Source organism: Bactrocera neohumeralis, chromosome 2, assembly GCF_024586455.1.
Source record: "Bactrocera neohumeralis isolate Rockhampton chromosome 2, APGP_CSIRO_Bneo_wtdbg2-racon-allhic-juicebox.fasta_v2, whole genome shotgun sequence".
NCBI lineage: Eukaryota > Metazoa > Arthropoda > Insecta > Diptera > Tephritidae > Bactrocera > Bactrocera neohumeralis.
Window position 1 is genome coordinate 52,825,992 of NC_065919.1, and position 26,004 is coordinate 52,851,995.

General features: G+C 34.8%; 1 protein-coding gene across 8 annotated transcripts in view; it reads left to right on the forward strand.

Moving 5' to 3' along the window:
- Positions 1-26,004, forward strand: part of LOC126751187 (sodium-coupled monocarboxylate transporter 1) — a 153,144-nt gene that overhangs the window by 116,497 nt on the left and 10,643 nt on the right. For all 8 annotated transcript variants that reach the window (XM_050461234.1, XM_050461237.1, XM_050461232.1 and 5 more), the window contains 3 exons: positions 1,205-1,462; positions 2,492-2,639; positions 24,036-24,210. In XM_050461234.1, coding sequence (XP_050317191.1) covers positions 1,252-1,462; positions 2,492-2,639; positions 24,036-24,210 — 534 coding nt within the window. In that variant the 5' untranslated portion in view covers positions 1,205-1,251. The remainder of the gene's footprint in view (positions 1-1,204; positions 1,463-2,491; positions 2,640-24,035; positions 24,211-26,004) is intronic.

Below are 26,004 nucleotides of genomic sequence, written 5' to 3' on the forward strand. Positions count from 1 at the left end.
GCACCCGCGTTGGCAGAATAACTCCTTACAGGATTATCTAAAGGGAAAAATACATGTTTTAGTTCAAACCCTAATTTAGAACTTGGATGGAGGAAAAAAACTAAAAAATGGATTTTTGGAAGACATTTTCACAAAAAAAATAAAATTTCAGTGAAAATTTCGCGATATTTTTTTCAAATAGTTGTAATCGAAAAATAGTCCTTAGTCCAAATCTTTAAGAATTGTATCTCAAAGAGCTGTGTAAAAATCATGAAGATCGGTTGAGTAGTTCCCGAGAAATCTTGCCAACAGACTTCAAAAACACAGTTTCGAAAAACGCGTTTAAAGATGGCGCACTTAACCTAGCTAGCCTCGAGTGCACAAGTTCTCAAGGCTGTATCTCCGTAACTATTACTCGGATTAACTTAAAAATTTAGGACATTATTCTAGAAGGGTTGTAAATTTAATAAAAAAAAAAAAATAAATAAATACTTGCACGGCGTGAAGAAAAAGAAATATAGAAAATGTTTAGCTGATCACGCTTACGTCTATATGCAGTGAGTCAGCAACGAAAAAAGTTCGGCTAAATCAATTTTTGAGTAGCTAACGGTGAGGCTTGAACTTCCTAAACCAATTTGTATGCAATTACACAGCGTTTTCGATTCGCCACTTCTCTTTTCGCCACATCTTTCTTCGCTTCTTTGTGTTCCACTCTCTTGTCAGTACAATGGTTTCTATAAAAGTTTGTCATTTGTTTCAGTACAATGGTATCTATAAGACCCGCAGTAAGCTGGTAATGTTTTCCTATTATATTCTGCTGCCGCTATCATCGTCCATTGAATTCCGTGCGTTAGATCTTCGATTCGCCACTCTCTAAGATTTATAAAAATAACAATAAAGTTATGCAGTTTGATTCAGTATTATATAAGTAGTCTATATGGGTATAAAATCAATAATATCTTCCAATTCGAACGCGTTTTGGTTGCTACACTGCAATTATAAGATCTACGTCTGTTCGTTTCACTACTCGCTAAATTTTTCAATAATTATTTCACTCTTCCTTGATATTACTATCAGTTATTCGCGAGATTATCTGAATTTTTCAACAAAATACTTTATTTCATAAAGCAAAAAGTTTAAATTTGATTTTTTTATTTTAAATTTTTAAAGTTATTTTTTTAAATATTTTTAATTTAATCAATTTTTTCCTTTAACTTCTTTGCAGTTTCTATAAATTTTCAACGCACAAAATAAATCAGATCCACACGCAAAATGGCTAAAGAGCTGAAATCACTTGGCTGGGACTACTTCATGTTTGTGGTCTTCATTTTGATCACCATATTCGCACCGTTGTGGAAGCGTATATTTGGCAAGAAGAAGGAGCGCAGCAAAGCCGACTATGTCTTTGCCACAGGCGGCATTTCAATTGTTGCCATTATGTTATCAATTGCACGCGGCACGCTGGGTGTCCGCACCGTGCTAGGTAAGTCTAATCAAATTAATGCTAATTGAGTTTATTTCAAATTCAATTAAAGCGCAAAAATGTTTTACGCTTTTCGCCATTAGAAACAGCTAGTTAGAGAGTTAATTTGAATTTGGCAATTATTGAAAATTTTAATGAGAACCATGAATTTAAAAAGGAGTAAAATAACAATGGACCATTAGCAAATTATGGCAAGTAATTTAAGAGATAGAACTTAATAGAATATTATACTTAAAAGCTAAACTAAATTAAATAAGCACTTTTACCCAAATATTAAAAATCATACACCTCTCTACACATACACATATATATCTAACACCCGATTATATCTCTTTTGTGATTAATTATATCAATTTCTGTAAAAAGACCTTAAAATACGCTCTGCAGCTGCTTGCTGCCACGCCAAATAAAAAGTTCAAATGGCTGCTGTGCAACAACCATTATGAACCAGATCCTTGTTTGCATATAGTATTCCTATCTGCATGATACCTTTATCTCTCTTCGCCACACACACACACACACACACACACAGTAGTCTCTTATAGCTTTCACTCGCATTCGAAACGAGGAGCCAAATATACCGGGTACTCATGCTAAGCCAGTGATTTGTTGTGCGCTTGTTGGGCCAAGTGCCTAAAGTATCTTTTGAATAACTGTATTCGGGTTATACAACAAAAAGGAATATTCACACACACACACACACACACTGGCACAAGCGTGTGCCGGAAAGGATAATACATTTCCACTTAGGAGTTGGGTTAAGCAACTTTTGCCAAAGAAAAAGTTTAAATTTAACTAGCCGCAACACAGTTATACACACACACACATATTGAGTGTTGTACGTGTGTGTGAGAGCTTGCGCTCAGCATTCGAGAGATTACACGCATATTATGCAAATTGAATAACTACCCAGTGCTCAGGTGGACTTATTTAATTTTTATTTGCCAAAGCCACTGCCACACCCACACACACCACCAATGTAACAACAAAATGCTTATTTATAATATTTTACATCTTGCTGCCTTACAGGTTATCCCAGCGAGCTGTTTTATCGTGGCTCGGCCATGTGGGAGAACATCTACGGCATGGTCAGCGCTTATCCCATTGTGTGCTTCGTTTTTGTGCCAGTTTACTTTAATTTGGGCATAACGTCCGTCTACCAGTACATAGATTTAAGGTAAGTGCATGTGCGGAAGCATTTGTATACATTTACTCCTGTTTTGCTTTCGCTTTTTATTGTTGTGTGCGTAAACGATTTGGTGGAAGAAAAATGCGGCAGCAGCTGCGCCAATTATGGTGGACACGCGCCTTTGCTTCAATTACAAATCACACGCACTAAATGGGGATATCGAATATTTATTAGCTAACTCAAGAAATACTAGGTTTTTTTTTGTTTGAAGTTCAGCAAAAATATTTTAGTTAAAATGCTAAATTTTGATGAAAATATCTAATAGCCCTTTAATTGGTTAATTAACCGGCTCTTGCTCGATTAAAGCGCTAATTTAGATCTATTTACCATACAAAAATCATATTTTACTGCATTAACTCTTAATTGAATTCAAATTGTGTTGAAACTGGAATGCAACTCGGTGGGTTGTTGTCCACACTATAGATTTGGCTATCTCTGCCTCTGCTGGTTGTTGTCCAAGCTGCACATTTAGTTTTGCACATTGATAAAATAGCAATCAGCTGATGAATTTTAGTCATAATAAAAATACAAATTAAAGATTGCAAGCAAGTATAACAGCTGATCGTTAATTGAGTCCATCGTTAATCGAGTAGCCGCCTGCCGGAGAGGCAAAAACTGGTTTCTCAATTATAGTCTTAGTGTACTAAAATAATATGGCTGTGCGAAAAGGCTATAAATAAAAAAAATTTAAAATGTTAATTAAAAACAAAAATATTTTTATTATTTTTGCTTTAAATTTATATATTTCAGTATACACTTTTAATATAATTTTTTTCAGTTTTTTACTTTTAATTTAATTTTTTTTTGCTAAAACTTTTTTTTTTACCAAAACACTGTAATCCGTCAACCAATCACAAACCGAGTTTTTCAAAAGTGTATTAGGGCATTCTATTTTACTAAAATTGCTTCTAACTTACGCTGTAAACATGATTTCCTGTAAACACTATTTCTTAATATAGTGCACCTCGACTAACGCGATTGTTCCGGAGTTCCGGCCAAGCGAATAAGTCGAACAAAAGCACACACACACACACATACATACAACTGCATAATAGACTCTACATATTTATGCGCCAACAAAGTCTTCAAATGTACTGGCGACAAGTTTTAATTAAGCGCCCGAAACGCATGAACGCCAGCAGTCATTATGGGCGAGCGAGCGGGTGACGAGCAGTGAGCGAGTGAATATCACCACAACAACGAAGCAGCAGTGAACTTTCACAATAGCATTTCGGAAAATTTAAAATTGTTGTGTGCGTACATTTAAATAACATTAAGCAGCGAGCAGGCAGCAAACGCCCCCAACTACAACGACAACGACAACATCAGCACCAGATGTTTTTCGGCTACGACCGATGGCAAGCAGGCAAACAATAACAGGTCCTGCTTTTCGTTGTGACTCCCTCACACACACACACGCATACATTTCGCCGAGCTGTTGTGCGCATGTGCGTGTGTTTGTGCAGCGCAAACTACGTAAAATTGTCACTAAATTGCTTTCGCATTGAAAATTAGTTAACAAATCTGTTATCAAATGTTTGCGCGTTTAGTGTATATTTAATTAATTGTATGCTCGGCAACGGCGCCCCGGCACTATTGCACACAGACACATGCGGACACACCCGTACGAGGCAGTCAACATTGTCGTTCGTCCAGATTGCCATTTTGAATTTAATTTAATTTAATTTAAATGTTCCAATCGCACTTCGATGGCAGTTGTTGTGTTGATTAGAGACACATTCCGTAAATTGACTCTTATTCATGCAATTAAGCTCCCCCAGGTGCTGGTGAATTGCTCGCAAATCGGACAGAATACGGTTTTAGCGTGAGTACGCATAAATATTCATATTTGTGAATATTTTGAGGAAAAATACAACTGAGATTCAACATAATTAATAAACTCCAATGCGTAGTTTAAGCGCTCAGTGTGGCTGGAGGTATTATTAGTATAAAATCGTTAGTTTGATCTTTAAAAATAACAAAAAAATAAACAAGTAAATATTCGGCTCCACCAAAGCAAAACAAAAAAGGATTTTTTATAGAGTAAAATGGCATTGAAATCTTCATTTTGATTTTTATCAGTCAGTTTGTATGGCAGCTATGTATATACTGTAATGTTCCCATCCGAACAATTTACCAAAAGACTGTCAACTTGGCAGCATTCCACATGATTGTCCGGTTAATATTTTCTACCGTTATCACAACAACAACTATAAACATCAACTGCGGGAAAAATTACTAAAATTCTTTTCGAAGTATTTCGCACGGATTTTTTCACGATTTATCTCGTAATGAATCTCAGGTCAATTAGGCATTAATTACTACCTAGAATTGCATGCGGTCGAGAAGAGAACACTTCACAAAAAATTTCAATTCGGATTTTTTCACGATTTATCTCGTAATGAATCTCAGGTCAATTAGAGACTTTCTAGGCCAAAACTCGCACTGTTAGTTCTTATCTCCAGAAAACTTCCTCCAAGATAGTTTGGGAAGCCTGTGGAACCGTCTTTGTGATTTTTGAATCATCTACAGCTTTGTTGTTCTTTAACCAATTAATACTTAGAATTGCTTGCGCCCGAGAACAAAACACTTCATCACAAATTTCATTTCTGGTCGCAAGCTACCAACTCTTCTGTGTTTTCTTCTTTTAAGAGGCAATCATATCGGTCTTAGAAGCTTTTTTGACTCATTTTCTGATCAAATTTTCAGAAAGGTTTCTCTTTTACTCTTCTTACTTCTCTTTCACTCTCATTATTGCTCTCTCGGTCCTCTCATCCTAGACTTTTTCTCTTGGCGTTGTTTCATCTGTGTTGATATCCAAGAAAGAGTGAGAAATATGTCCCTAATTCTCACTCAGACCGAAGTAATGTTAAACGAGTTTGGCTGTTTCTTTTTCTTTCTCTAACTTTCTGTGAACGTAATTACATAGAGACGTCGGCTTGTTCTTGTGTACTCTTAGATATTCGGCACTCGCAAGTTTTATGCACCAGACTTTTTTTCTAGGTCATCATAACTTAATAGTTTTGTTTCACGGCTTTTTATTTCTGAAAATTTTTTTGAAATATAAAAGAGAAAGGACAGTAAAATACTTTTTTAATATAATCCTCTTTATTATATTCACAGTCTTCTTCGGATCATCTGATCTTCGATTTTCAAATATACAGTACTTGAAAATATACATTTTTTTATTTAATTTTTACTTTTGTAATTCTAGTTGAGTAAAATTTATGAATATAATGTTATAATAAAAAAAATGTGAAAAATAATTTTAACGACGATTTAATATTTAATATTATTCTATGGGCTATTTACAAAATCCTTAAAAGTAATGAGTGCTCAGACAGCTCCTAAACATAATCACTTAGCAAATTAGCTACACCCTAGTACCGCATAATAATTTCATTTTCTTTTTCATTTACTGACATTTTTTAAATAAATATAATTGACAGCTAAAGAAAATGCTGTAATGTCGGCCTATTAATATAATATATCTTATTTGAATGTGTCTCAGCTGTGCGCCAATTTGAATACCTGGTGCATGCTTGATTAATTGTAACGTGTTGACTATATATATGACTGATTAAGAGCACTTCATCAATATTAGCTCATATACATTTAAATATATGTTTAAGTGCCCTCATATTCATTGAAGGTGCTTCAAAAGCTCAGCCAGCAAAAAATGCTTTTAAACACCTTTTGCCGCAAGTGGAGAAAATACATACAAACAGTTATGCGAACAAGTTCCCCGTCTACCGAAATGCAATCAATCAACTGTGGGCACACGCCCACCTCATTACACTGCGGCAGCTAGAGCAAGCAGATATGTACATATGTAAGTGCGTGCATATGTATAGGCGTATTTCCTCAATGTTATTATTAATATATCTCTCTGCTAGCTGCAAAATATTCAATTATATGCGCTCAAATTGACATTAATGGCTTAAAGCGTCAATTTCCGCACTCGTTTCGCGCTTCACTTCCGCTTCATAGGCCTCGATTGCTTTCCGTTTAATAGAACGCAAACAAATGCTCACACACACATACGCCAACACATGCAAAGCCATACGCATGTACTTGTACCCGAGTGCTTGGGGTGATTTTGATTGGATTGCACTTTTGTTTATGCGAAAATAATATTGTCTAAGGACACATGCATATTACAAATACATATGTATGTATATAGTATATGTAATATAAATTATTTTTGGACCAATTTATAAACATGTGTTCATTTGGTTAGCCGTAGGCGTTCACTTGGCCCTATATACTTGGTTATTTATATATATAAACATATATATACATGTAAGTACGATTAAGTGCAGCGGTATTAATAACGGCACGTGCGACATATTTTATATTTCATATACATATTCTTATGAAGACTGACATGCACATTGCAAAACTTATAAATAAAATATATAAAAATGCGTTTTTCCATTTTGATTTAGCCCCACAAACGCGCTAATAATCCTTTTTTTGACATAGCTATTATATACTATATGCAATTACACACGATTTGGAAAATCCAGCAAATTCTAATTAATTTATAGCGCGCACACAGACAACTTTGAATTATTATTTTATTCCATAAATACCGTTTTTTTGTATTTTATCCAATTTATGCAATAAAGCTTACGTATGCTTATCTTTTTTGGCGCTCATAATCGGATTTAATTTTTCGAGCTTTCATAAATTAGTTTATTTGCAATTTCATTTAATAGGCGCCGTATCGTTTTTCGTTGCTGTATGGCTTTCTAATTACAAAATTATTAAACAAAAATTTTTTTTTTTAACTTAGTGCGGGCGTTTGACTGAGACACCTTTAATAGCGTCAAACCATTTTAATATTAATATTTTATAGCAGAATTGCAAAAAAAAAAGAGTTTAAATGTCTTATTACTAGCACTTGTAATTTACATATATATGTACATTAGAATATCTGTTATATCTAAAGTCGATTTATTTTGTGCTGAAGTTTCTTTTTCTGTTCCAAAAATATGATCTAACGCCAACAATCAATTTATTTTCAATTTAAACTGTGCCTATTTTTCATTGTATTTAACATGAGATATTTTCGTCATTTGAAATAAACTTTTTTTCTACGAAACAAATAATTATACAACTTTGAAAAAACAGTAAACTAAATGATTTTTTTCTTAAAAATATTTCTTTAGCTGTTATATTCTTGCCTCAAATGTTCTAAGCATTCATACAGGTGAGTTATAAATTCAGTGTTGCTCATACGACATGGTGTACTGTATGAATGCTACTACTCAGCCAAAATATAATTAATTTGGCAAATAAAATACACTTTATATACACTTTAGTCCAATAGACTTTAAATCGTAATTTAAATAAATCTGCACGAGCAGCTGAAAATCACATACATTTATTTATATTAGTCTGCTTTTAGGCGTTTCCATGAAATACGTGGAATTGGTGCTTTAATTTATAGCGGAATAATTTTGATATATCAATAGTGGTAATAAATATTATAATTGCTCAAAACTGTCGATGCGGGAATTTTGCAGCCCATTATGCATTTACGTTAAACCTTAAACTCGAGTTTAAAGTGTTACGTTTATTACCAATAACACAATATTCTCAACTAGCTCTTTAACAATTAATTTCAATACATCTGCTAAATTTTTAAGATTGATTATCAATTTTATTATAAAATATACTATGATCACATCTTCATAAACTCAGAAAATAATGTTTTTAAGCGAGGATTTATTTATGAAAAAGTATAAGCTTAACCTTAAAATTACTAATAAACTCGAGTTTGTGACACGAAAGGCATATTTTGATTGCTTGTCGTATCAAGTAAATATAATTATCGTAGTAAAGTTGTTAGGACAAAGTTGGTCAAGGAATCTTGCCACGAAAGTTAAGAACTAAGAATTATTAAGTCACTTTTATCAAGGAATTTTTGGTTTTTAAGACTCGAAACCTGCTTGTTTCGAATAATTCACTCGAATTCTACAAAATTAGAATTTATACTAGCTTTTTCACTCATTGATACGGGCTAAAAAAGCAAGTAGCTTCATACCACGTTCGCTTTACACTTCTAAACTCACTTCCTTTAATTAAAATATATTTTTGATTATGAGACTACTTAATATGTAATGACTTTCTTCTTACAATTAGCATTTTCATATGAAATATGATGAATTTCTCATACAAGATGCGCTGAAATTTTCTATCACATCTCTAACTAATATTATTTATCGTAAGAGCATCAAAAATGCAGCGGAAAATTCAACTCCCACAAGAGAGTGACAGATAAATAGGTCAAAGTTAAGTATACTCATCACACACATTATGGTTAATTTAACCGATATTTTTTATATGGATGAGATTTTATTTAAATTTACAACAAGTTAAGTGTGAACCGCTATTAGAAGTAGGCATGAAATTTGTGGCCAACTATCCCAGGGGACAGCCATTATCTCAAATTTCCTGTCGCTTTTGACCAGCAAAGCTTTTGGGGACAAGTCACGAGTCCCAAAGTAAAGTTTGCCGCTTCCTTTAAAAAAATAGCATATATTTACGCACGCAAAACACATGCGTGTCATACATGATATAGGTAAAGGAAGCGGAAGAACGAACAGTAATACAGGAAAAATGTAAAAGAAAGGTACGAAAAATATGCCTATTTCAATGCCCAAGGGAGCTGTAAACAAACATTAGCAAATCACAAAAGTCAATGGTCAAACACAAACAAAAGTCAGCAGGTATAATGCCGCAAACTTTGTAAAAATAGCAAAACGCTACGTAAACACACATACAAACATGCGCTTGAAAACTGCCAGCAGCCGGCGAATAGGCAGTGTGCGTGCTTTTTGACCGAAACTTATCTAGGCCAGACTGCGTACATGCACACACACTCAGACTAACGCTTACTCATTCATTGAAGGATGCAAGCTACCTTCACACCCATAAATACTTTTATTAATGTCTCTTTGCTGTTTATCTATGTTTCACACAGTTGGTAGAATGCTTGAGTGACAAAAAATTTGCTATGAAAAATCATCGTATTTAAGCTGAAATAAATCGAATTTGTATTGCATTCACATTGATTAAACTTATGGGTCACAAGTGGCACAAATCTCCGACAAATGTGCAGAGCGCCAGCATGACGCAACAGAAATGCTTAGACTACTGGCCAGACTTGACTGGCCACTGCCGATTGTACTGATTTGCTGATAGCTACACCAACCAAAAAAATGACAGTAAAACCAGAAAAAGCTGCTAGCAAATCGAATTTAACTTTATTGCGCGCAGGGGGTCGTGCGGACTCGCGCATTCGCAGACATTAATTTTGTCGTATTTATTATGAGTTTTTGTTTGGTTGGCCAAAGCATATAAAAATAACAAAAAATGCATCGTACAACGCGGCGTATGAGTGATTTAAATATTTTTGCTTCATTAAAATGTTGCTCATACGCCATGGCGAACATATGAAATGCGAGTGTTACGCTTAATTTTGCGTTTTTGAATTAAATGCACCACTTTTAAGCTTTGTGGCACTTGAATTTTGCAAATGCTCACCATACGTGGGTGTGTTTACAAGCAAGCAGCTCTTGGTATGAATTCCCGGCAGCGGCAATGGAACTTCAAAAGAATCTTTTCCACACCAATATCTCATATACATATTAAACAATATGTTTCAGTTTCTTTTTACTTTCTCAACGACATATATGAACTTTCTTTATATATCATGGTCTCCTCCCATCATCGTACAATATTTGCGCTTTCATTTTTATAGCTTCCTCAAGCTTGACATGTTGGCATTTGGTGTTGACTTTTCGCTTTGCTGATATTTTATTAATATTACTTTATTTCAGCTGAGTGTCCGCCTTCATCATCTGCTAGAAAAGACATATGTATATGCATGTTTGCAGAAACAAAAACAAATGTCATGTCATGCCACTTTGATTTCTTACCTATTGACGCTTTGTTTCTGCTTGTAGGCTTTAGCTTCTTAATAATCTATGCAGCTACATATGCTTACTTTGCAAGTACACATTCGGTTGCATTTGTAGATGTGTGTCTGTTTTTCATTATTTTCTTATTTTCCGGCATACTCGGCATCGTTTGGAAGCCAACAGCAAAGTCATAGCTTTAAGCTGATTTCCTTTGACCATCACTGTCAAGCACAGCAGCTAGCTCTTGTCACATTGACAAATGACGCACAAATTATGCCGCAAGCAAGTTGTCCAATGGCATGACTTTAATTTTCCTCAAAAAAAAAAAAAACAAAATTGTGTGTTGATTTGAATTAGATTCGTGTTGGTCAGAAAGTCATTCTCTAAATTGCAAACACTCAAGCAATTATATTGTGATTGCTGTAAAATGACTTTTCTCTTAAGGTGAGAGATAAAATTGGAGAAAGAGATTTGAGGTTTGGGTAATACAGAGTTTATTTCTCTTTTGCATTGCTTGACAATTTTGAAAAGCTTATTGGAAGGTATTGAGAAATCGCAAAAATTGTTCATCATAATTGCATCTTGTTTATTTTCGAATAGCTTTCGAGGTCTCAACAGTATGAAAAGTCTATAAAATTCCTTGTCCAAAAACTTGAAAATCAGAACAAGTATTAACAAAATTTATTGCAAATAGCAGTTGCCAGCAGGACTAAAAGTTATGTCCAATCCAAACGATATGGACGTTATGAACCAAAACCAGTATTGAAGGTCAAAATTAAACGAAACTCACGTGGCTACTTTCCATCCGTACTGATCAGAAAAATTTTCAACTTCTGCAAGCTCTCGCACGTTATCAGCGAAATCCACATACAACAGTAAATCAGCAGTAGTCAATTCACAGTTATTCATATCAAGTAAAATCTCGCCGAAAAGCCCTTTCGGCACTTCAAATATTGAAGATGTTGTGGCGCTCTGAAACCGAAATTTAAGCAATAAAGAGCTTCTCCTCGAACAAAAGCTTGCTGTGGAGCTTTCTTGTCCTTCAAATATTGATTCTCAAAACCTTCTATGAACTTTAAATGGAAGATACGGACACGAAAATATATATGATCCCTAACCATATGAACTGCACTGATAACTAGATAAGATTCTGTGGAATTAGCATAAATATCCCTATAAGATCCAACTCTTTCCAAGAGTATATTTCCTTTGATAACTGAATTAAAAAATTACTACAGTAATGGCCTCAACCATGTAGAACAGAGGAGTATGAACTTACTGAGTATTACGTTTCTTTCACAGAAAGAATTCACGAATTTCAAAACTTAACTTTAGTGTATTTGATAAATCTAGACTTCTACAGTGCTAGGTCGTGCCCAAACATGCATTTTTTAGACACATAGACTGCGATAGTTATACTTTCCTAGTATTGATAATTATGACGTTAGAATAATTAGTTGATTTCCCAACCAAAATTTAAAAATTTTATAGTTCATTATAGAAAAAAGACTTAGCACGAATGTGGGAATGATGAATTTATGTAATTTTGTGGCACTCATTACTGTTGTTGCCCAACATCAACCACTCTTCCAAAAAATAAAAAACAAGTACTAAGAGCCATAGAAGACAAAATAAGCAGCGCTACTTAGCATAATTGCCGATGCTTTGCACCAGATGACAAGTAATCTATTCATGTTTATTTCCTTGACACATTTATATGTGTGTGTATATGTTTTTTGCAACAACTTGCCGCAACAATGAACATTGAAACTTCAACAAAACGTCCAGCAATTTACAAGCTTTCACGAAAGACATTTTCAGCATGATTTCTTATGATTTATTACTACAACTTAGCCGCTACGCACATGCACACACAAGCTATAGCGCATATAAGTATACAAGCAAGCAATATATGCGTGTATGTATGTGTCAACATGCCTTTACGCCGGTTGTCCAGTGGCCGTTGATGGACGCCACAGTTTGTTGCGATTGAATTGTGTTGACTATTTGCTCATCGTCGTAGTGATGTTTTGCAGCACGACATGTGAGCATTAACGCGCCCATTGAATAAAAAAGCAAGTGGCCTCCAATGGCAACTTGGCGTTAGACAACCAAATACATACACACAAACAGGCTTGCTGTATGCCACTGATTGTGCTTTGACATGTGGCCTATGGCACGTGGTATTAAGTGACTTAATCAATGCACTACGCATATACATAGGCGTGTGTGTATGTGTGTGAGTGTGTGTGCTTAGCGCACATCTGTCACGTTGATAACTTTTCAACTCGAGGTCGTGTGTCATTTCCGCAAAGGTCTAACTGCGTGCAATTGTAATTTTTTCTTCACGCAAACGCGCTCATATATACATATTGGCCTGTGTGCGTGTATATGTGTGTGTGTGTGTGACTAACGACGCTTGCTGTTATGCGGTTTCCCTTTGTGCCACTTACGACCTGCACTTATGGCGGGCAATTTGCGCGCATTCATGGCATAAGTGTACGCATAAAATTCACTATAATTTCATTAGGCGCGCGAATCATTCGCACTTATTGCTGCGTTCTGCTCATTTGCTCGTTTGCTCATTGCTGTCATTTGTGGCACTTTTCCGCTTTTTTCAGTTAATTTTGCGTATGCCATTTCTTCTTTTTTTTCGGTGTCAGCTACTTTGCTTCACAAATAAATTACAAAAGCTGCCAGTTTGCTAGTTAGTTAGCTTTGTGCTTTGATTTTGCATTCTTCTCTTGCTATTTTGACACATTGTTTGAACTTTGCATTTTGCTAAAAGTTATGACGCTCTGCAGCAGCCATGTCATTTGCATAAGCAGTCAGCGAATCGCGATTCGTTCGATAAATTTTGCAGCGCTTAGCAAGAATGTCAAATAATGAAAAAGCTAAATGGCACATATTGTTAGCCTGACGCGACAAAGTTTGTCAGCGAATGTTTAATTTTGTGCTGTAAAATGCGAAAATTTATATATAACAAAGCATTGCACAATTTAAAAACACACGAGGTGTGATAATGTCAGCAATTTCCAAACTAACAAAAGCGTTTCTTGCTAATTTAGTTCAATATTGTTCATATAAGTATATTGAGGAAAAGCATTGTAGCTTAAAAATTATTTATTTTTTATCAATATTATTTTTAGAATTTTATACCCATTTAAATTATTTAAATAAGCCAAAAAATAAAAGCTTTTGAAAGCGACTATGTTGATTTTTAAACCTTTTCTGGGCATAAAAAACTAAAAAAGTTCAAAAATCCAAAGCCTAAAATAATATACATTTTTTTTCAACCTTAAACATATGTATCATAAAGGGTTACATGGGATTCCTCGGGTAAAAAACAGCCTTCTTCCAACAATTTTTTCTCATATATAAAATGAAATATTTTGTTAGATTTTATTTTTTTTTAACCATAGACTTTTAGCAAAGAAATTCTAAAATTTTTGGAAAAAATATTTTAAACTCGGCCATTGCGACGCCATTTCCGGTGATCCCTCGGAAAAAGGTTAACTTTCGTCCTTAACTTGGACATTTTTAGAAAAAAATTAAAATTTCAGTGAAAATTTTTTCAAATAGTTGTAATCGAAAAAAAAATTCTTCGTTCATAAGACCTGAGTAAAATTACCTGAAAATCGGTTGAGTAGTTTTCGGCGCACTTCGCTAGCCTTGAGCGCACAAATTCTCAAGGCTGTATCTCCGATATTATTATTCGGATCAACTTGAAAATTTAGGACAACATTATAGAGGTGTTGTAGAATTTAAAATAATGTATGATTTCTTGAAATTAAATTTTAAATAATTAAATATTAAAAAAAATATTAATTTGTAAAAAAAAATATTTATTTATAAAAAAAAATATTTATTTATAAAAAAAATATTAATTAATTAATGCATACATAATATTTTATTAATTTATATTTTAATTAAATTTTTTTTTAATTTTAAAGCCAAAAAAAATTATAAAAATATTATTTCTATAAAACATGCAGCATATCGACTACACGGCGTATACGTAACCTATGTGCATTACCCTTTTCAAGCAATTCGCTTGCGTATTTATTTCTCATACTCTCTCCATATAAAGCAATTAACTATGTACACTAATAATGAAATGAAATTGCCACAGTTTTAAATATTTGTTATTGTAATGCAAAAGCAAAAGAAAGTAAACAGAAATTACTATTCAATAAACTTCAATGTATGCAGACGGAGCTGCTTGCTGCTAATTACAGCGCGGCAGTGCCAGACTGGCATCCACGCTACTCCGCAATATTATGATAACTCTGCGCTCTATCCCCAGCCTTTTGGCTCATCAGCAAGGAGCGTTGTTGCTTCAGCATGCGCGTACAATCGCCGCATCCGTTTGCTGTCAATATCATTATCGGCCATTTCGCACTTCGCCATTTTCTACTTTTCACTTATCATTTCGTTATTTGCGCCAGTCATTGGCATTTTTATTGCTTCTGCAGTGGTTGAGAGTGGGCGGAAAAGCATTCCGTTACCGGCGTGTTTCCGGCAATTCTACGTACCTACATGCATACCTACTCACAATTACAAATTACAACAATTGCGCACTATTTAAAACGTATTTTTATATTACACGCAATAATGTAATAATATTTTAGTTCGATTCATAAATTATCGATGAACATAATTTATTTTAAGGAAAAGTTAAATTTTTTATATAAGTATACATTTATTTTTGTTATAAAAAAACTTTGAAAATATGCCGAGCACTTTCCATATAAGAAATATTCATAAAAGTTATAATTATTGCCATCATTAATATATATATATATATAGCACCTTCAGCTCAACGAGGCCACAAATCTCACAGAACACTTTTCCTGCAACCTCTCTGCCTTTAAGTAAATTATTAGCTTACTAGCTGATCCGGCAAACTTTGTACCGATAATATTGAGTTTTATTTAAGTTTTGGTTATAAAGTGGTTATATATTGGTTATATCTGTCAGCAGAAGCTGAAACGTTTATGCTACATATACTAAGTGCATGTTATGTAGTGAATCGTAAACAATATAAAACTTAATTTCAATTTTTTTTTAATCTAAAATGCAAAATAACGTAACATCACTTTTCTTTTTGAAATTAGGAGAAGAAAAAAATCGTATCATCTCTTTGAAATTTTTTCAAAATTAAACTTCATTTAAGTTTCATAGTTACATCGCTAATTTTCCAAAAATCTTGAAGTGGGATCAACTCGTCACGATTTCAGTTGCTAAATGTAAACAACTTCACTCTTCTTATGTAAAAAACACGCGCTTAGGAATTGAAATAACTACTACAATGTGCCACCATGGCATGCCAAATCGAAGTTCCACGCACTACGCACCCGACAGCAAACAAACAATTTTCTACACGCTTTAAACGCGCACATTTCCCCCACCTCGCGTAAATTACAAAGAAATCTCAGCGTGATAGGGAAATTCCATACAAACTACACTTTAATCGACCCTCAAGGAGCCATAACCATAGAAACGCTCATTGGTCCTTGAGGTTAAATTCGCAATAAGCTGATTTTGAGCTGTAATTCATGCGCGCGACAGTGCGCCAAAGCACCACCAACACATACACATACATACATAAGCGCAGACAAAGCCACAATTGCACTATAAAACACTCAGCACTGAGTTCTGCTCAAGAGTTCCAAACACTATTATTCGAAAGTATTTGTGGGCAAAAAAGTGCAAACACTCACATACATGCATACATCTGTGTGTGAGTGTGTGTGGATATGTGCGCGTGCAGTCGCTTGCGTTTAGGAGCGCGTGAATGCATGGAAGTGCGATAAAAGCTTTCTTAAGTGCGTCGAACTTCAACCTCAACGCCTAACTACCGCACACACACTATCAGCAGCAAGTTGAGGGTGTTTCAGCGTAAACGACCTTTGTGTAACCCCTTATTCTTCTCTATAGTTTCGTTTGATATTATTATCTCTATATATGTATGTTCTAGAGTGTGTTCTTGGAACTAACTAAGGCACACATATGCGTCTACATAAGCACACTCTGGGGACACAAGTGGATAGCTTGTGCCTGTATTCTTCTTATTTAAATGTGTTTGTAAGTATATGTGTTTGAGGTTGTGTCAGCATTTTGCTTAGATGATTTGTATGGTACCTATATTAGTTTGAATAGTGGATTTTGATTAGGAGACTATAGAAGGTATCATGAAATTTTGCGAAATACTGATGGAAACTCAAAAAATAAAAAAATAAACTTAATATTGTTTATGATCTGTCAGTTTGTACGAGAGCTATATGCTGAAGTCGTCCGTAATGAATAATATATTCGAGATTATAGCGGTATCTTGGACAACAAACTATGCTAAATTTTGTAAAGACTGTTTATCAAGCCAGAAAGGTTTTCATATAAGGACTTGATTATGAGTGGTCTGTTTGTATGGCAGCTATAAGCTATAATGGTTCGATCTGAAAACTATATTTGGAGATTGTAGCATTGCTTTTTATATTTTGGAATATGGCAATCCTAGTTTTCTATTCTGTTAACTTACAATTCTCAACTATTTCAAATACAATCGCTATTTGCCTTTCTTACAGTAACTTCAAATATTCATCATCCATAAAAAATAAAACACGAATATTTTCATGTGATTATTTTTTACCATTTTTGAAGTGGATTAACTCATGAAGCTCCACCTAGTACAAATGTTTATCGATGACATGGTGAATTCACTCGAGGCTGGAGATCACTCCGAAACGAATTTCGTAAAGGTCCAAAATCAGTTGTTGTTTCGGAAACTATTACAACATCAATCATCATCACGTGAACATTTGACCGTAGAAAAAAATTTTCACTTTGGAATCCACACAATTGGTCAAAAAAATGCTCGTGCGGATTGGGCGAGAGAAATCTTAAAAAATTTCGTTCCGTTTCGTTTGATTCCAAGCATTTGTGAACAATGCAGCACAGTGAATTCTGAGTTGCAAACAACAATTTGCCAGATGTCCTTCAGGAAATCAGGAAAATCAAACACCAAAGATATTAGTATATGTGCTCTAATTCCGATATATAGAAAGACAACCCTCGTAAAACCAATTTTAAACCATTTAATTTTTCCCATACTCCCACACATTTCGAACTATCTCCATTTTACACTTTAAGCTTAAACTGCAAAAGGTCTTCAATGAGTCAAATGACGAAAAATAACCTGGCGCTGCTGAATAATACTTAACTTCCCGTTGAAAATTATCAATTAATGTCACTCATACGACATGTTGTCGGACATGACCGTAATGCATGCAACACAAACAAACATGCCTGCATTATTTGTGGGAAAACCGCCTACAGAACTTTAATTAATTGACACAAGCATTTACGCAAAGGTTGCGCAAACTGTTGATACGCGAAAGAAGCTAAATGTGAGTGCGTATGTGTGTGTGTGTGTGCATTCATAATTTACGCATACCACCAGCTGCAGCGCGCTACAATGACATTCGAGCATATGAAATTAATATTAAAAACACGGCAAAGTATAGATAATATTTTCGCATTACGCAGCGATTTAATTGCCACACATGCCAGCGTGTCGGCGTGCAGTTTTAAATTTTCAAGCAAATACGCGTACGCGCTTTAATGCTCATTTGTTGTCTCACAAGTGCGCCTATATGACTATACTCGAGCGCCAGAAGTGTGCACTCGCAGCGCTGGAATGAGCGCGGCGCGTGGCGTTTGTGTATTGCGCATTTCGCATTTTGCGGCAAACTGCCTGCGGTCGTAAACAAATTATTATATGTAATATGTCGTAGTCGTGGTTAAATATTGCGCGACGTCATCAAGCGCTCACACACGCGCACACGCCGTACACACCGTCACATGCATGTGTGCGCGCATGCATAAGCCGAGGCGCTTGTGCACAAATTACTTGCACACATTAATGATGGCGAGTGCGAAAGTGGCATTCCGGCAAATATGACAACATGAAATGCCTGTCTGATCGATGTGGGGAAATTGGTAAACATAAAAAACGAATTGAAACGCAAGCGTATAAATAAAAAAGATAAAAATGTTTGCCGCAACAAATTGCAAAATGGCAGAGACAATGGTAGTAATTTATGATCAACACATTGTATGTATGTATGTATTGAAGAACAGTTATTTGCATATAAATGCATTTACATATGTATCAGTATATTAACAGCCAACTAGTCAGGAAAACTTCAGTTTACAACCAGAATTTTCCGTTGCAATGCAACTAGTAGTAAAATCATAAACATTAGACCACTAATAGAATGGATTTCCAAAAGTTTTTCTCTGAAATTCAATTAGAAAAATTATGTATCTTTGAAACTGACAGAACACTAGTATATTTCTGACCAAAATCTGACAGCTGTCGTCTTCTAAGCTAACATTACAGAAAATACCACTATCCTGTATGAAAAAAGACAATAAAAATACAAGTATATTTCTGACCAAAGTCTGACAGCTGTCGTCTTCTAAGCTAACATTACAAAAACTATCACTCTCCTATATGAAAAAAGACAGTAAAAATAGTACAAGTATATTTCAAAAATCTGACAGCTAAGCCAACATACAAAAACTATCACTTTTTATATGGAAAAATACAGCAAAAGTAGTATATTTCTGACCAAAATCTGACAGCTGTCGTCTTCTAAGCTAACATTACAGAAAATACCACTCTCCTAAAAGAAAAAAGACAGCAAAAGTAGTATATTTCTGACCGAAATCTGACAGCTGTCATCTTCTACGCTAACATTACAGAAAATACCACTCTCCCATATGAAAAAAGCCAATCAGCTAACTACTAGCACTTCCGGTTCACACTAGGTGTAAAGTAATGCATAACTAGTCATTTTAAATGTAGGCTTATGACAGTCATATGTATGACAGCCTTATCAACCACCCGCAAATGCCAGTGAAGCGCAAAGCACTCAGAGCATGTGTAACTGCATTTTTATACACTCAAATGCCCACATACACACAGGCTCGCATGTGTTTACATATTTATATACAAATTTCCGAACAAGAATGTGCTCTACATGCATTTATAGAAAACAATAAATTACGAAATTACACAGAAAAAGTATTTTAAATGAAAACAAGCGGTTGACAGCTACTCAGCGCCCACATACATACGTACAGCGTGGGAGTGTGCATTGTAAACGCATACCAGCATATTTATAGCCATCTTCAATTTAAGAGGCTTTCACAAGCACATCTACATATACATATACTTGCATGCATGTGTGAGCGCGTGTGTTTGTTTGTTAAAGCGCTTTGGGACATTGGCGCAGCACAACTTATCAGTCACTTGACGAATTTCTGTATTCACAGTGATTGATTGTCATGGCCGTTATGCTCATTAAATTCGTTGGAACACGCTTGCATTTAGCATATTAAATAGTGGTTTCGTGGACATAAAAGATAATTGGCAATATTGAGCAGAGCAAAGAATAATTTTCCAATAATAATTTAGTTGGCAATATGTTAATTAGGTTAATATTTAGTAAGCAGATTTTCTATTTCATGATTAATACTTTTTATGATAAAAATTCCTTTAATTTAATTCGCAATGTAAATTAAAATTAATGTGAGTTACGTGCTTCAACCTTGGCGCCCAAATGTAGGCAACATATTTCTTAACGGAGAATCTAGCACCATATTCATACGAAAACTCAGACGTAAGAGGTAAAGCTTACGCAGAAACTGTTTCTTAACCGATTCAAGAAATTTGTGATAGGCCAGGTCGGGCCTAATATAAGTTTTAGTTAATACAACGGACCTGGTCCCTAATCTGTCCAAGTTAGATTCCTGATTCGGATCGACCTCTTAACCTAATCTAAACTAGCTATTGTGTACAAGTTTTGAATTTTTTAATAAACTTAACATTTTGGTCTCGATGTTACTATTTTTGCGCCCAAATGCAGGCAACATATTGCTTAACGGATAATGTAGCATCATATTCATACGAAAATACAAACTCTTTACCTCTTACGCAGATACTTTTATTAGCCGCTTCAACAAATTTGTGATAGGCTCGACTATAAGCGTCTTATGATCTATTTTATATAAAAGTATAGTTTTAGGTAATACAACAGACCGGTTCTCTAAGCTGCCCAAGTAAGATTCCGGATTCGGTTCGACCTCTTAGTCAAACCTTACATCCCACCTCTTACCTACAAATCTTGAATTTTTTGATAGACTTAATATGTTGGCCTCGATATTACCATTTTTACATTATTGCGCCCAAATGTAGGCAACATTTTTATGCCAAAAAAAAAACAGGTTTTGCGCAGAATCCGGGCTACTTTGAAAATTTCTTATCGCTTAAAGGGTTACATGCCCTTGCAAGTTAGAAAAAACGGTGAATTTTTTTGATGTGGAATTTTATTTAATTAATAAATAAAAATAATAAGTATTTACAAAAAATTTTGATAGTCGATTAGTGTAATGTAAAATGAAACAATTTTTACAAATACTACTTCCCAGATCAACATCAAATTTTCGAGGAAAATTTTCTATATTCAATATATTTTCATATATATACTTTTAATATATAAACAGAGAGCAAAAAAAGACATTCAATAACCAAAAAATTAACAGTTATACGCCCCACAATTGTGGATTTACCGTTAAAAATATACAAAGAACGCATACGGCGTTTAATTGCCGTAGCCGACTACAAATGGAATAAATGAATCGTGTAAATAAAGTCGGAGGAGTTTTAAATGCACTTACGCACGATTGACATGAAATTGTTTAAAAGATAGACGCTTGTACTATATGTACGAACAAGCCACTATGTCGCGCCTGCAATCTGCCAGCATGCAGGGAGCGCGCAGCAAAGCCACCTGTATTTGCACATTTAATGGCATTAACTGAAGCATAAACATGCCGAAGCACTCGAGAGTTTATCGCATATTTGTGCGCTACTGCGTCGCGGCTTTGCTTTTATGAGCGCTGTGGTAAGTTTACCAAAAAACCACTAATGTGCGTTGCATTGCCACCAGCGGCACAGTACATTGTCATCACGCACCGCAGCAAGTGGAACGTTTTCGGCTCGGTCCGCTTGTGAGCATAGCGCGCTTTTATGCGCGCCACCAATTTATACAACCGACTTTTGCGCGCGTTTTGTTCTTATTAAATTGCCCGACTGGCAGCAGCGTTGCACATTTATGTGTCGACAGTCGAACGCTAATACTGGTGCGTCGGTGGTCGGTGGCATATGTGGTCTCGCAAACATAAAGATTGAAACCAAACTAACAACTGTTAAACCCATTAGAGTGTTGCCACAGAATTCGATAACATCATTCACTAAGGTGTAAAATATTAAAGTTGTAAGCAACTTAATTAAATACAAGTTTATAGAGCGAAATCGGTCTGAAAACACGCCTACTCCCCATTTTCATTTTAAATTTCATTCACTTTATAACCGAAAAATCAAACACCAAGCATGATTTCGAAATAAAATTTAGAACAAATAGTATCGTTAGTGCGCTCCAACACTCGTCTAAAAATGATTAAAATCTGAAAATTACTTTTTAAGCGCCCGAATATCGAATATGAGCACCTTTTTGTACTTTGATATCTTTACATCAAAACTATCACCCAAAATGTTACCTGCTGCTTGAACTATATTGAATCTAATCATAACTTGCTAAGGCCTCCCGAAACCGAATATATGAACCTCTATGCCTTTCACTCCCTTAATACCACAAATATAATTCAATTCGTGAGATATTTTAATGAAATTTCAACCAGTACATTCAACTAAATTGACAATTTTTGATCTGGTGGAGTCATCGGTCCGCACTTCTTTCGAAATGAAGCTGATGACAACGTTGCTGTCAATGGGTGGTGGTATAAATCGCTGATAACAAACCTTTTATGGCCGCGATTGAAAGAAATTGATCTTGACAAACTCAGGTTCCAACAAGACGACGTGTGATACCGCACGTGCAACAACCGAATTATTGGCAGATAAGTTTTGAGATTCGATTATTGCAAGAAACTGTGACATTTAATGGCCTCAAGAAGTTGTGATTTAACACCATTAGACGACTTCTTGTAGGATTATTTGCATTCATTGGTCATTGGAATTATGGTAAACACCGCTAAGTGCTTTTTTCTTAAGACGTTCTGGCAGAAGCTCTGTTACCGGCTTATGCTTCAATATTTTTGCATGCAAAAATTACCTTAGAATGTCAAAAGTAAGTTCTATAATGTACAAAAAGTCCGAATAAAATTACTAAATCCATATTTGAGAAATAATTTCGCAAAAAATTAATTTTTTTACCTAAAAAACCTTACCCCCTTTTAACTTGAATGACAATCTTTGTGAGTTTTCAAAGTGATTAAGATATTTTCTCGATCTAAAAAACCTAGACACTCGAAGATAGTCTCTAGTCTGCGGTTTTCAGAACTTCTATACGGTTATACATACATAGCACTAACAAAACCAAAAATAAAGCAAAAATTGATGATAAGAGTAATGAGAAAACTAAATTTGATTAAAATCAAGTCAAAGTTCGGCCTTTTGTTGCACCTTTCGGTGCACTGGGCAATTCAATAAATAACAAAATCTGCATATTCGGGTGAAACACAAAGTGTTTCCTCTCATATAAAAGTTATGTACAATCTTTTGTAATGACAAACACTTAAGAGAGTAATGCCTTAACGAAAGGACACAAATATGCTCGCAGTATTTGTACTGCATGACTGCAGTGGCGACAAGCGTTATGGGCGCTCATGAAAAAATTTTACGCACTTAACATAGTTTGAGTGCTCGTAACCATTCTGGAAGTATGTACTTATTGTTGCAACTGTTGTTGCTTAATGAAGAGAATCGTGCGCATAAACGAAGTAACGCGGACGGCGGGCAAAAAATGTGTTGCCATAAGAAGTGCAGAGCAAACAAGGTGTAACGCTGCACCAATGCACCATAAAAAGTGTAGGTGAAAATCTATAAAAAGTTAAAAAAGAAATTTAAATGAGAAAGTTGAAGCACACACACAAACAAGCGCCATAAAAGCTTTGGAAGCAAAGAAATGCCAGCGCCAGGGCTGCCAATCGCGCGTAAATGGCTTTGCCGACATAAAAAAGCAAGTATTTCGGCTTATACTGAAATAATAAAAAATTATAGTAAAATCAAATTGCAAAAGCCGCGCTGAAAATGTGCCGTAAACACTGAAATTTATTTAAAACTTTAATTTGCGCCGCCATAAGATGCCAGCTATTACGCGCTCCGCCACTATTTGACGTGGCACACAATTACCCATTGAATTTAATTTAATTAAGGTACCGTTATACGCACACACACAAAAAGCCATTAGGCAATTTATTGCAATCACTGCGATTTGCATAACCTTTTTTAATTGCACAAAAAAACAATTTGCTCTAATTTTTTTCACCCGTATGTAATTCTCTCTCTTTTTGTTTTGTTTTGTAGATTTAAGAGCCGACTGGTGCGCTGCCTCGCTTCCGGCACCTATATTGTGCGGCAACTTTGCTCTCTAGGCATTGCGGTCTACACACCCAGCGTCGCATTGTCGACCGTAATTGGCATTCCCTATTGGGCATCCATTGTGGGCATGGCTCTGATTTGCATATTTTTCACCATCATGGTAAGTACAACAGCGCAGCGTGTGCATCCAACAAAAAATATTTAACAATAATTTTTTGTCCGTTATGAGGGTGAATGTACATATGTGTGTGTGTTCGTGCTTGAATGCATGTCAATCCAGTGTAAATTTGTACTCACATTATTCTATCACTTTTCACATAAATGAAGCGACCCAGCGTTTTTACTACCGTTTTGAGCCAGCCGGAGTGTACATACTCATGAATCCGTATCTGTATAGTATATATATTAGGGTGTGTCAAAAAACGAATATTTGGTTTTCTTTTAGTAACCCAAAAAAAGTATTGATAGACAATTCTAAGAAACACTCTCCATGTATGAGCTCTTAATTGAAACGGAAAATTTCTCCGCCTCTATTTTTTTCTTGGTTTTTGACGATGAATATCTCATAAACGCTTAACTTAATCGAAAATTTACAATTTAAAATGATTTTTTTCTAATTGAATTATAAAAATCAGAAAAAGAAAAATTTTGCTTTAAAATAATCAAATAATTAATGTCTGTTAAACAGTTAGGTTTACGGTTATTATCGGTTTAGACCTTTTTTGAAGAGCGTTTTCAAATAGTTGGCAGCGAGATATAAATTTTTCTAGCTGATAATACGAAAAAATAGAAAACTGTTAGGCGGAAGAGCTTCTCGTTACAAAGAGCTCATACATGGACAGCGTTTCGTAGAGGTGCCTATCAACCAGTTTTCCAGACTACCAAGCGGAAAAAAAACATTCAAATTTTTTTACCCACCCTAATATATATACATACATACGTACATACATACATAAGCGCTTTTTATTGTTTTTTCACTGTTTTTTTTATCATATGTAGCCTCCGATTAAAACTAATACCAGCAAAAAGTTTGATTGAATACTCTCATACTGCAAAAGCATGTGAATGCAGTTGTGTTCAAAAAAGTAGCACACTTTAGTTGTCAATATGTGGTTAATTTGAATATATTTGACATGCTGTCCCCTTAAACGAGTTGTTTTTAATTAAGCGTGAGAGGCTCTCGTTTTTAGCTCGGCGCATTTCAGTTGACAGCATTTTTTTGTATTTTCGGTATTTCTTCAGAGTTATACATTTTATCGACACTTTTCATTGCCACGATTATTAAATTCATTACCTAAATAAATGTAAATTGGCACAGTGTTTCCAAAAGTTTTCCTTTCTTAACAAAGAAATTACCAAACGGTCGCAAGCTTTTGCCACTCGTGGATACGTCGGCGAAATTAATAACTTTGATGAACGTTTAATAATATGCGCTATATTCAAATTAAGATCGTAAGAAGTTCCACATGTTAGAAAAAATTAAAGTTCGTAATATTTTCAAGCTTTATCAAAGAGCTTCAGTCCGAATCAACAGTATTCCTACAAATAAAACTGAATTTGTCATATGAAAAAAGTTAGAAATTTACAAATCTGACTGAAAACGTTACTTATTCCTGTCATGAGTCTTATATATCATGTAGTAGATCAGTGCTTTTTAAATATATTATACAGGAAATGAGGCTTAAAGTTCTTAAGCTTTGCAAAGGTTAGATTTTATCCATTATACAATGAATCAAGCTTAAAGTTCTTACCTTTTGTAAATGGTAGATCGTTCGCAGATTTTCCGAAATCACAGAATGGATTGATTTTTGTTAAATATAGTAATTTGTGATCGCATTATCCAAAGAACCTCAAAATAATGCATTTTTAGATATTAAGGTCTTAGCTCTTGCCGATTACTACCTCAAAGCCCCGGTAGTATTATTTTCCACACTTTTTGTAATAGAACAGATTA